The 13,977-nt window shown below is 39.8% G+C and overlaps 1 protein-coding gene across 2 annotated transcripts in view; it reads right to left on the bottom strand.

The window, feature by feature from the left end:
* The window catches only part of tns1b (tensin 1b), a 174,565-nt gene that overhangs the window by 147,583 nt on the left and 13,005 nt on the right, over positions 1–13,977 (bottom strand). The window contains exon 1 of one of the 2 annotated variants that reach the window (XM_067603013.1): positions 7,115–7,270. The exons of the other annotated variant lie outside the window; for it this stretch is intronic. Coding sequence (XP_067459114.1) covers positions 7,115–7,129 — 15 coding nt within the window. The 5' untranslated portion in view covers positions 7,130–7,270. Of the gene's footprint in view, positions 1–7,114; positions 7,271–13,977 lie in introns of those variants that run through there. 2 annotated transcript variants of the gene reach the window in all.

Raw genomic sequence — 13,977 nt, 5'->3', positions numbered from 1 at the left:
AAGTGACCAGCACTGAGGGCAGCTGAAGGTAAAGTGCTTATTCACCTCATCTCATGGCAACCATCAAAATGCCAGTGGAGGAAAATGCACAACACCAGAAGACGAAGGGACATGCTTAAGAGCTCCAATGTGTCTGTGGTCAGCCCACCAACCATTGACTAAAAACAGTTTCTGCTTTAATTAAAGGTGAGTTTCGTGCGTGCACATGTTAAGTGGAATACTGTGTGCATATTGGGGTGTGTGTATGTGAGTGGATGTGTGCAAGAGGCTGTGCAGTGGCTGCATTTACAAGATTAATGGCTCTGTTCATCAGCACAGACCAGCCATCAGACTCAGGGCCTAAGTCAAACTGGCAATATCCTGGTAAGTCTGCGGTTGCGTGTCCATGTGTGTGCGTCCTATTGTGCTTATCTCTCCAGCTTGTCTCCGTCCTCTGTGCTCATGTCAGGTCCGCCACTGGCACGGGCCATCATACAAGTATTAAATTTATTTCCATTGTCATTTACATCCACAATGCTTTTGGCAACTGCAGATGGAACAGATGTGGGATATTTGGAGATGGGGTCACGCAAAAGATCATTATCACAATGCTTCACACATCCGGCCTCAGCTGCTATAAATCATTAGGTTACCATGCTTTTGTTGATCAAATTGAATAGTGTCATGCGTATGCTACAAAGAGTACTTGAAACTACACTGGAATTGTTGCAGAAATTAGTTTATGATCAATAATGTGAGAAAACAAACACATTTTTTGAAACTGCTCTGTCAGGTAAAGTGGTGATAAATACTAACATTGGCATGCTAACATGCTCACAATGACATTTGGTTGTTTAGCAGGTATACCATGTTCACCATCTTAGTTTAGCATGCTAGCATTTCTTGATTAGCACTAAACACAAAGTAAACCAGAGGCTGATGGAAAGAACATTAGTTTTGCAGGTATTTGGTCACTTAAAAATATTGAACAAATGATCATTTTGACCTGATGATGGAGCTAGACCAAAAGTTAAGAGACCATGAAAGTTATTTTGATTCATCAGAAGGGGGACATGAATGTCTGTAACAAATTTCACAAGACTCTATCCAAAATAAAATCCACAAATGTCAACCTCATTATGGTGCAAGAAGAAGAGTCAGGGGATTGCCAAAGTCAGTATGAATCTTCCTCTGGGCGCTATTAATAACTGTACCAAATTTCATGGCAATCCATCAAACAGTTGTTGAGATATTTCAGTCTGGACCAAATCTGGTGGAGCAACTGACAGATTGACATTGACCCTCACGCTGCTAGCATGGTTAAAAATATTCTAATTTGTCACAACTAACTCCCAGTTACTGTAATGCAGCTATATGCGACATGTTCCTCGCAAAAAGCAGCATTTGATTTTTTTTTTTTTCAATTACAAACAGGAAAATCTGGCAAAGTCACTGACAGCAACTTCAAAACCTAAAAACCTCCAATTAATCAAGTTACATCTACAAAGAAAACTGTACCTTGTCTTTGCTTCTCCTCTGTTTCCAAAATGGGAAGATGCAAAAGAAGAAAAATTTTGCCCAACTGAAGACTGTGGCGAGACACCAGCCAAGTCCACCCATCCTCTTCTGTAAACCTCCTCACGTCCTCTACTGTATCACCACTGCTGTTCCTTACTCCTCGTGTCCCCTCCCTCTGTATCTTGTTGTTCAAAAGAAATGCCCAGACTTGCAAAGACCCTAGTAGTTAGTCCTGGAGAGAATCCCGTTATGGTTATTGATCTAATCCAAAAAATGGTTCATTTTTCTTTGGTTTCAGTACCTTCAAGTTCCCTTAAAGTGGAGTTCCTAAATCCTAAATGCATCCTTCCCTCTCTTGCCTCGCATCCTCACAGCATCCCTCTAATTCTCCATCTCTGTCTCTGGATGCTGCAGGTTCTTCCATTCAAAAGGGAAAAAGATTAGGAGAAGGGAAGACAGAAGTGGGTGGAGGCGGGGTGGGTCGGGCAGAGCCGTCTGGTAAAGACGGAGGCACTTATAGTGATGGGAAAAGGAGGAGGGTGCGCAATTTAATGTAGAAAAGGGGGGATGGCTTGAAGGGAGCAGAAAAAGAACAATATATATAAGATGTGTTGTGTGGAGAAACAGTAAATTCCCAGTGATTAAAATGAAAACTGTAAATACTAATTATGATGCAGGTTCTTTCCAGCGGATGATATGATTACTGCCAATTTTATGCCAAAGGATCAGACAAAAAGATTTGCAAAAGGGAGACAAGGTGAGTGAATGAACAAAGACTGTATGAAAACAAAGCAGATAAGAGTAAAAAAAGTGAACGTGTTACTCAGTGGAGCATGCTGTCACATGTGTAGCTGTCAGCGAGGCCCTAATGAAGATTGGCAGTCCCAGACCAATCATAAATGACCTCTGACCCTGTATGCATTCTGAGTAATTAACTAGTATTGAGCCTCAGGAACGCATCAGTGACTGGAGACAGCTATTGAACTGCATGTTTATTTTACCTTATTGGATCAAATTGGAAGCCTAATTAAGTAAATTGTTCTAACATTGAAAACTACCTCAGCATTAAAGAAGAGAACAAAAAACTGATATTTTTAAAAGCAAGAAAGGTCAAGAAGAGCCTGGATTAAAATAACAAAGACAAAACTGAAACTGCAAAATTATTAAAGGGGGTTTACAATGCAAAAGGAGGATTGAGCCAGAACATTTGGCTCTATGATCTGGTGAATGTCAAATTGGCTGAATATCCTTATAGAACAAAAAGAGAGTAACCTTGCTCCAGATCTGCCATGTAGCTTCACAGGAAGATCTCTTTTTTTGTTTCCTTTGCAGGGAAATGAAAGAAGGAAGCCTCTGAATTTTTGGTGACAACAATGCAAATTAAGCCTGATGTCCTATTTGAGTGTATTCTGAGCTGCTTCCTGTTTTTTTTTTTGTTTTTTTTTGTGATCAACCTTTTCCACAACCTGCTCCAAATCTAAAAAATCCCAGAAAGGTGTTGGAAAGTGCAACAGTTATGCTGTAATGGCGAGACTACTCATCCAACTCTTTACAGCTAAGTCTACTCTAATGCAGAGTTGCACAGCTGTATACTGAAAATACAAAGTCTGACAGGTGTAATAGAGGATGAAAAATATACACATGTGCATTATGTGCACATACTGTAGCTATACCAGTGTTGCCTTACATTGACAGCGGCCGTCACAGCTGTCAATTATGTCACATCCCCTTTTTATATCGTCAAATAACTAATTAAAAACAAACTTATCAGGAAAAATGAGCACTTGGACAAACATCAGCATAATAAGAACTACCTAAAATGACAGAAACCATCTTTGGGAAAAAATGATTTGACATCTACTTTGATTTTTTAGTTCGACTCATGTCCCATCCGCTAACATGGAGGGGGCGGGACTTATGACCTATACTGCAGCCAGCCACCAGGGGGCGATCAAGATGTTTTGGCTCCACTTTTGGGGAGCTGTCATGACGTCCATATTTATATACAGTCATTCGCCACAGCTGAACTTTATACAAAAGCTCTGCACAAATTTACTTCCCCTCTGCAAGCAATCTACAGATTTTAGTGATTCCACCGAAATTAAATGTTTTAAAAAGGAAATTTCCTGTTGTGAATGCTAAAAGAGAAGTAACAATATCATCTGTGGGACATTTGCAAAAATCCAACCATGTGCTTCTGCAACAATAAGAGCAAGAATATAACGAACACTATATACTTTATCGATTCACACATGCTGGGTGTGGTCAGATGTTACGGTCAACCACGGATCATTTTGCAGACATTCTGCTCAAAGACACTTAACCACTACAAAACATCAGCTGCATCTCTGTTAAAACAGATTACACAATACTGGCAAAGAGACAGAGACGTTCCAGAGGTGTAGGGACAATATCATGCGCACTTCCTGCCTCTCTGCAGGACAAACAATGGGCCGGTTTCGAGTCTCAGTCTGGCAACATCAGGTCTGTTGTCCGTTCTAGGAAACCAGACAAGAGGTTAGGGAGTTAAGGGCCATATTGTTCCTGGGAGAATAAAAAGGGGAAGTGGCCGGTCATGGTTTTAAAGGGGGCTGACAGAGATGTTTTGGTCACAGCTGGTGGTATCCATTCATCACTTTAATTTAATATTATCCATCAATCACTTGCAGAGTAATTCTGAAAGAGCCAATTAAAAAAAATGTTAATACTGTCTAGGCTACTCTTATCTCTATCCAGGAGTTATATTATCTCATTTTAACATCACCTTTGACATTTCTTTGGAGCAATAAAATAATGCAAATACAGATCTCTGGAATATCAAGTCAATATTAAAAATGAAGAGCTGACCAAAGTTAGATCTCGACAAGCGGTGCCAGTTAGCTGCAGGTCCACGTAAGACTTATTTAGTGCTACACTGCAGCTCACTGTGCTGAGCTCTCATCTTATCCCTTATTTCAGCTGTATTTCATCCGTCAGTAGCAAAGTGCCAAGGTTTAGTTGAGCTGAAATGACATCATACAGTACATCATACTCGCCCTCTATGCACACGGCCGCTGTAAGAGCCCATAATACAAATTGACATCCAGAGAGTATTTCCAGTTGAGAGTCTGCTAGACGTCGCTGCTGCAAAGGCAGAACGAATTAAAAATGAAGTTAAGTCATAGCCAATAAAAACATCTGCAGTGGAGACCCATTTGTTTTAATATTACATTTTGGGTTGCTGCCCCCAACAAAGTGGCTGTGATTAATGCGGCAATTATCTTCTTCCCCTCCCACTATTGATCCAAGGCCTCCATTTTTGGGATTGAGAGCTTGGCGAATGTAAGCACTTGGCAAAAAGCCATGGGGAATTAAATAAAAGCTCATTTCATCTTTAACATTGGAAAGAGACACCGTTCTGTCTTAAGTCGGCAGATAGAAAACAGTTTTGGCACATTTTAGGCAACTTTAGTCAGATTGGCGACACGATGAAGAGCACATTTAAATATCCTGTTTTAAGATGAGCTATAATCCCAGTTTTGGACAGAAGGAGGCACAAAGAACTACAAAGCTCTCTGGGTTCAGGCTTAAATCTCTGTGACTGCATGACAGTGATACTGCAGCCTTAACCTAAAATAAAGTCTTCTGGTGAGAAATGATAAAGAAGGTTGAGAATCTGATGCCATGCGGTGGTAAAATTTGGAAATCTATACTGTTTTTCCAGAAGCAGAAAATGTGTCTAAAGGATTCTGACTGTTATCCCATAGTTGCAGATAAGCTCTGCATCACTTTGAAATAGTGCATAGTGTTCATCTGTAAAGCACCTAAAGACAGAACAATGTAAAAATCTAAAACAAAAAACACTTTTTTGCCCTCATATTGTGTTATTATTCATGCAGATATCAGTTTTAAGCATCAAAATGTGTCATAATGTAAAATTTAAAAAGTAATTCACTAAAAGCATTATATTCAGTACAATAATTCACATTTTTACAATCAATATTATCCTGAAATGGACGAGGGTGATGGACATGGCTTCTATGGAACGAATAGATCAGAGGTGGATAAGAAGTTTTAACCCTTGTTGGTGGGAAGGGGAAGGGGGGGAAGTAAATTACAAATTCCAATGGGCAGGGGTGAGCTTTTTAACCTTTAATTATCATCTACAGAGGCACCCGGTACCCACAGTGACCATTTCACCTTCGGAGCAGCAATTATCAACTGGCCTCAAACACCGAAGGCCTCTAAGCAATCATCAGCTGCCTCATAAAAAGTTGAGACAGGGCAGAAATGAACAGGATGCAGGCCAAGGTGATGAAAAGCTATGAAGGTGCAGTGTGACTTTGTCTTTCTTCACTTAGCAAAAAAAACAAAAAAACTGCAGGAACACCCAACACAAGTAAACGTGTATCTGAACTGTATATCCAATATTTCTAAGATTAAAATCATTTTCTCATGTAAATATCCCCCTCCTAATGACTGCAGACATTCAGTCAATAGAGGAGTCTCTATGGATTAAATGAAGGTTAATTAAAGAAGTCTGGTGTTCTCTCATCTGTTGTCACATAACAGACAACAAGCTGAGGCCGGCCGTTGCACAAGAGTCAATGACAGACGTGGTCCCGCCTCGAGTGATGAGTTGCTTGTAAAACAGTCATCAGTGTGAAAGTTACTGCACAGCCATAAAGTAATTAGCTGTCCGGACACCTCTAAGAGTGACGCTTCCACATTAGAGGACAGAACAAAAAAAGAGATAGAAAGAGAGACTCACGGGCAAATGGACACAGCACAGACTGTCTCTGTCTGAGGTCGAAACACAGACAGTCAACTGGACGAGGAGATGTGCTTATGTCATAAAATGCGTATTTTCTCAGGCGAACACACAAACAAGGGCCTTAATAAAAGATGGCATAAAGAGCATATCATCTCCACTAACTGGACGCAAAGGAAAGGACAAATCAATATATGAAAGTGAAACATAAACCATCAGTATAAAACCCCAAAGATAATTCAGTGTACTCTATTGTAAGACAATGAGAAGCAGCAAATTCTCACATTTGAGAAGCTGAAACCATCAAATATTTGGCATTTTTGCTTGAAAAATCACTAGTTAGTTGTTGAAATTGTTGCTGATTAATGTGCTGTTGATCAGCTTCTCATAGTTTCAGCACTAAACAGATGTGACTGACACCAAACAGCCCAAACAGTGCTCCAAACCCGCCCATTCATCATAAAAATTTCCATTTAGGAGAGGGATTTTTATAAACTGGTCGATCTGGCAACTGTGGCTCTAAACACTTTTCAGCAGTTGGATCTTAAGCCTGAGATGAAATTTCCTTCAATGCTGAAACAACAAACAATGATAATGTGAAAAAAAATAGTGACAAAGTATTAATTCTGATGGATGAAGTTTTAAACCTCTGCACATTGGTTTCATTAGCTCACTGAGATGACTGCTGACAATGAGGTACAAAATCTTAGAGGTGATGATAAGTATAGAAAACGTGTACTTTAATAACCTACGACAGGCAAAACCACCTGCGTAGTCTTTTGACTCGGCCTCCTACGACTGACCTTGAGATAGAAGCAAAACTCTGACCACCCACAGTCGAAAATGACGTGTTGCAACAGCACTCACCAGCGAGAGGGACATCGCAGAGTTGTCTTTGAAGACACCTGGGACAGTTATTCCCTTTCACAGATCCAGAGCTTTCTCGAACACTGCGCTAGCTTTTCTGGATTTAACAAGACTGTTATTGTCCCCTCAAAGTTGAATGCACTGACCAAAGAGAGCCTTGCAGTCTGGCCCTTATCCTGACATACTTCCTGAACTGCATTGTTAGCAGGAGGAGAGGAAACACACACACACACACACACACACACACACACACACACATTATGGAACGCCTGTGTCAGGAGATCATAACATGGAAAGTGAGAATACCAGGAGCTGTTGTTCCCTCTCTGAGATTTTTTTTTGTGTGTCTCTTGTACTTTTTCACCAAGGTCAGTGTGTAGGCCGAGAACACACTGAACTCTATGAAAATTAAATTCTGGCTTTCTGGCTGTTATCAGAACAAAGACGTGATGTGTCTCCAGATGTGTCCAGGTATAGAATCAAGCAATTTACAGAAAGTGTAAATCTATAAGCACTGAAAAGGTTCTTGCATACTGTATTTCCAAACTAGAGCTGCAGCAATTTATTAATTAGTCAAATGACAGAACATTAATCACCAACTATTTTGATAATCAATTAAAAATTTGAAGTAATTTTTTAAGATAAAATATGAAAATTCTCTCATTCCAGCTCCTTCAAGGTGAATATTTTCTGTTTTCTTTAGACTTCTATGACATTAAACTGATTATCTTTGTCTTACTGACTTTTAATTGAGACAAAACAAGACGTTTGAGGACGTTACCTGGGGCTCTTTTACCATTTTCTGACATTTCATAAACCAAATAACTAATCAATTAAGGTTGCATTCATTGATCATTTTGGGACCAGAAGAACTCCACAACAAGCTGATGGATACACAACATGACATACCTTACATATAACTTTGTTATGTCCAACATGTTAGTTAACCCATAAGAGCCCAGTTCACCTTAAAGGAAAATTATGGGGAATATAAAACAGACCAAATGGACCACAAGGAACACATTTCTGATTTTTTTTTTTTTAAATTCTACCTTCAGTGTCAAAGATCTGTAATGTAACATATACGTCATAACGATATTTCCCTAACTTGTTCAAGAAATGTGGTCAGAAGGGGTTAAATGTAATCCAGGACGTCTTATTAAAGCATCAGAATTGTTAAATGGGTTGAAACCTGCCTTTAGTAACAAAAAACAATCTTTTTAAAATTAGCTAGTTCTGTCATATTTGCTGACCAGGCACACTGCCATTTTGGAAGTGATGTCATGGCTACACAGATTCACACATTGTCACATGACTGCACCAGGATGTTCAGTAGACGTCACTTTAGGGACTTCATGAGTTAAAATCAAGGATAAAGCTGTATAAGGAGTTTTCCAGAACATTGAAAGGGTTGGTGACACCTGTGTCGTCATGAGTTTTTATGGGTTAAGAATTCCCTGCACATCCTGCAGACACAAAATGTTGAGTTGTGTTTCTGGTCAACTGAAGAATGTAAATCTTTTTTTTTTCTCTCCTTCTTTATTTTATATGAAGTGTTGTTGCTTTCTAAATAATTATTTTGCAATTCTGTAGATGCATTTTAGGAGAACAGTGTCCATTGACAAACTTAAAAATAGTGTAATGTGGATTTTGGGACACCACTTTAGTCTCCAACGACTCCTGAGAAAAATATCTGTCTTATTGTAATTTAACTTTTTTAGTCGCTATGAGCTAAAAAAAAAAGGCTAAAAAGGGCTGAAGGGTGCTGCAAGGTCGGGTGGTAATTCTTTGTGTAGTGTTCATCATTATAATCGACTCCTTTCATATAACATATAGTCATATCAGTCAATGATGATGTAAGTGTATTGATTTGTGGAAATCAGATGGACTAGCTCCGGCTTGACTACACAGTGTTTACTTTTTGCTTTCTCTCTACAACAAGAGGTGCACAAATGAATCAATTCACTATCAGTCACATCAGAGGCGCCGGCAGCTGAGGTGAAGAGGTCGTCCCTCCTATAAAGGGTCCCCTAACTGAGTAACTCCCAACTGAACAGGCTTCTCTATTGTTTTTTTTTTTTAACAGACCCTTGATGGAAGCCACCTCAGACCTGACAGATTCATTGCCCCTCATCAGAGAGTGAGGAAGGGGCATGCAGCGCAACAGGAGTGACATGGAGCATTAACATTCCTCTAGTTTACTCTTCTCTTCTTGACATGACCTTTACAAGGTTTTAGAAGAAAGAAGTGATATTTACTTTGCTGGTGATGAAACACAGTGGCAGCCTCCTCGTCACACACAGAAGCTACGCTGATCCAAGAGGCGTAATTCAATCCCACCACCTACGTTCATCGTTAACTAGTCATTAAAAATCTGTGTGTCATGTCTTGTCACAGTGAAACCATTTGCATTCATACAGATTGCATACGAATATATTACAAGATGTGTAATTCAACCAATTACTGAGATTTTTCTACAGATGTAAGCATATGTACAGTATGTATTTACATTTGTAATAATGATAAGATACAAAATGCTTTACACAAACTTAATAACTGTGTAATGACAGTAAACAAGGGTGATGACTCCTGATGTCATCTTGTGGTTTGATCTGGTATTAACTAGGGATGTGCAGAGATCCCAGTATTTGTATTTGTATCTGTGTTTGTATTCGAATAAAAGTGGAAAGAGGCTTAAAAATCCTGTTTTTGTTTTTATGACACTTTTAATTTTTAGAAAATTAAAGTGTTACAATAAGTGTTCATGAATAAACTACCTTACGAAGGAGATCCCCACATCGGGTCTTGAACTGGAGTCTCCCAGATCATAGACGACTGCGCTGATTACTGAGCCAAAACTTTACTCATCGCCTCATTACAGACAGACCTCTGACTATTTATACACCCATAACACAGAGACAGCACACAATGTGATGTGTAGGGAGGAACTTCAAAGGCGATTATTGCTTTGCACTTATTTTTTATAACCTAACTTTGAAGAAAGGAGAAGGGGAACAACAGGTTTGGAGAGTCTCTTGGGAGCACTTTGCTTGTGTCAGTAGCTCAGCTTTATCTCTGGGGAACACTCCCAACAAATAGTTTTTTAAATATTTAGTATGAAACAAATATTCATATAAAACCCATTATTTGTGCTTTGCCGAATAATGTATATGTATTCGGGCACACTCCTAGTATTAACCTGCATCTCTCTTTGTTCTGCAAGTGATCTTAAGAGTAACCTGGAACACCTAAGGGCCTGCGGTGTTTCCAGGTTATTTAAGTCTCTCTGACACTCGGCTGCATTGCTGCTGCAGCTCTTTTCCCACCTCACCCTACAGGCACCTGTTTGTTTTGGTTATGTTGCTTTAGTCCTTTGCGTTTGCTTTCATGCACCTTAAAACACTCATGCACACACATTCTCCACTCATGCATCACGTACACTACTGATACCACTGATTTCCACACTCCATACTGTAAATATTTAGTTAACACTTCAATTTTCTTTAAGTTGCTTAAAATGAATTCCTTTTGTTAACACTAATGTGTATCCCTTTTGTCGTGGCCAGTTGAACCAGATCATAACAAACGGGGGCTCGTCCATTAAGGTTATTTTGTTAAAAAAGTTTGTTTCCGCCTCAAGTAGCAGCGGTGTTGATTGTGCACGCTGATTAGGTGATTTGGTCCAGCTGCATACTGGTTTTGGCTGTGTGATCTGTTTGCCAGAGCAGCTCTGGTGTAGCTCTGGTTTCTGTTTTTTTGAGATACAGTGTGTTTTTTTTTTCTCTCAGGAAGCATTGGTTTCTCACCTGGTGTCAAATTGTCGTGTGCCATTCAGAAGATAAGTGTTCCTGTCCTGATACGCTGTATACAGTGTTTTCCCTGTTAGGCTGTAGTAGCGTTTCCCTTTGGGTTGCATCTGTTTGTTTTTTTTGTAGTGCTGTGGCAACATGGTTAGTATCAGTTGTTTGAGTCACTTGAGTCAGATCATAACACAAGAAACAAGTAGGAACAAATAAAAGAATCCCATTGCTGAATGATAAAAGCAAGCTGAGAATTTGTCTGTGTATGTGTGTGTAGAGAGAGGGTCCTAACTGTGTCTGTATTGTAAACATTGTGAAGCCCCTAGCCAAAACCATATAGGGTTCATTCTTCCTAAAGCCCTTCCTAACCCCCCCCCCCCCCCCCCCCCCCCCCCCCCACCTCAGCTGGATCAAAGTGTGCGTTGTGTGTTTAGGTTTTAACATGGGGGGTTTTACTTTCTGGTCGATTGTTATCGCTCCTCAAAGTGCTAAGCCATGAGTGAGGCCTCCGTGAATGCCGCTGCCGAGAGGAGTGTCTGAAACGTCTGTGTATTGTGTAAGTGGTCCTCCCTGCCATGTGTGCTGAGCAAAAGGCAGAGGCATGGGTTTAAATTGGAAGCGCATGTTGCATGAGCTCACACTTGTCATTTCTGATTAAACCACATGAACACAGCATTAAAGCACTGAAAAACTCTTGCAAGCTTACTGCACCGACAAATCACAACACTGGCTGCCCCCTGCTGGCTTCTCCTCACCACACCTCACCGAATATCACAATCACTCAAGACAGTCTGAGCGTGTGTGCAGAGTTTGACACTAGAAGGCTGTTTTCACATTCTCTCTGCGCTCACCTGAAATCTGAGTTTAAGGTGTGAACCCTACCAGCATGATTTGTGACATCACAACCAATTTTGAGCCAATCATAGTCCGGTATGCAACTCACACAAATGTAATGTGGAAACTTGAAACCTCTAGTCCATATAATAGGAGGCCAAAAATTCCCTAAAATTTCCAGAAGCCATCAATAACAGAGAAGTAGGGTGTAGTTATAGTTATGGGATTTACTGCTAGGTAACCAAAGTCTACACAAATGGGACTGAAAGGGAGAAAGATATACGCCACTCTGGAAGAAATCCAGGAAGAACTGCAGGAGGCTCTGAACACAATAACACAAGATGACAACAGGAAATGTTTCCAGGAATGGAAGAAGCTTTGGGATCGCATCTCAAGTACTCTCAAGTACTTTGAAGGGGTTTTTGTTTTTTTTTACAATTCCAGGAAATTTGGGGTTCCCCTCCTGTACACTGTGAATGACCTTTTCAGTGAAGTAGGAGGCATCTTGTGTCCAGCAGTTAAACATCTGAATTGAAACATATTTCCATATTCATAGATTCAAGATTTAAGGAGTAGATGTCATTTTAATCGTTTCTTATTAGTCTTTGTATATGTCTCCATACATGTCTGGGGGATGTTTAAAGAAAGATCAAACGTTTCCTCTTAGTGGTGAAAATCCAACAATCTATGCAGATGTCAGTGAGCCAGTTGTTTAGAGGTTAAAGCCACTGGCCAGGCTGTAAACGTGACACCGCCGCCTCAGATGAGCCCTCGGGGACTTTTCTTCACACAGCAGTCAAGTCGCACATGTACTCACAAAATCCCTTCAACACACTCAACACATATTAAGCCTCACACAGGGTGAGTTCTATCATCTATTAGAGGATTTCCAAGAAACACAGAGCTGTTCTAGCGGATTAGAACGTTCCTTGGGGATGCATTACGTCTATATGTCTCACATGTGCAAGAAACTGATGTAATACGCGGGGATGATGCTGACAGGTTATTAATGATGAAAAATTGTAATCCCTGATGATTCATGGCTTATGTGGATAGAGTCTTGCAATGATGTCAAAGACAGACTGAGATAGGTAAATTAGTGCAAACGGATTTTGGGGGAGTTATAATATGATATGCAATTATATGAAATGTGTGGCTGCAAGATATGTTAATCAACTTTCTGTATAGAGAGCTCCACACATCTTTACATCATACATCCAGATTTCACTGGCAGCCAGTTAAACAAAACAAGCTATACAGTATGTTCTGGTATGTTTTTAATGATCCTCCTAAAGAATCCTGAGCTATCACACCAGATGACATATGAAATCCCTCCTGCATCGGGGTCTACTCCCATTTGGACAAATAACTCGATATGGAGGCTTTTTCTGTTCAGATTTATAAGCCACTTCAACCTTAAGGTTCAACTCTCTCTTTACTGCTATTGTACAATCTGGTTTAATGAAATGAGAAGGTGAAGAAAAAAAGGCTTTTTAGATTTCTTTGTTGAGACACATTATATAAAATGTCATATTTTACATAATTATAATGTTTTTCCCTCCCAACACACTTGCCGTATACTGTGGGTAAAGATATTCTTTTTAAAAATCTCTCACGTATTGCTGTGTTTGCAATCGTGCCATTCAATGTTAATACATTCAGTAATTATCTCTCCATCTAGTAGTTTTTATTGGCAGTGGCAGAGTCCATCAATGCCGTGCATGATTCAGATTGCCAATGTAAGTGTGAAGGGTTCCCAGGAGATAATGCAGAATTTTATCTCATTTATATCAGCCTCACTGTTTACTGTTGACTCTCTTTACAACATATCAAAGTTGTATTAAGATACAACTAATGGAAACAGAAAATGTCTTGCTGCTGTGAGGCTGCAACAGGAAATACAATGTAAATGTCACGGCACTTAGTGCTAATTGCAATCATTCATCAAAAATGTGTCTATGAAACAAGACAACTGTCATTTTCAGCAGATCATTTTCAACTTTTGCAAGAGAGTAAGAGAACAAGAAGGAGCTGTTAGATGAATAGTTGCAGGCGACAGGCTGCACAGAAAGCTATTGTAGGTAAACAACTCATTTTAAAGTGTCCTGCTGTTGTTTGGAAAACTTACTTTTGCAGTGTGCAGCGTGAAATCAGATTGCGGTTACGATTATTTTTGACTGATTTCTCTATTAAGAACAACGTGAGTTTGTTTGGCTGCACTGTCAACAG

Source organism: Thunnus thynnus, chromosome 11 (assembly GCF_963924715.1).
Source record: "Thunnus thynnus chromosome 11, fThuThy2.1, whole genome shotgun sequence".
NCBI classification, from domain to species: domain Eukaryota; kingdom Metazoa; phylum Chordata; class Actinopteri; order Scombriformes; family Scombridae; genus Thunnus; species Thunnus thynnus.
This window is presented reverse-complemented; position numbering and strand designations above follow the sequence as displayed.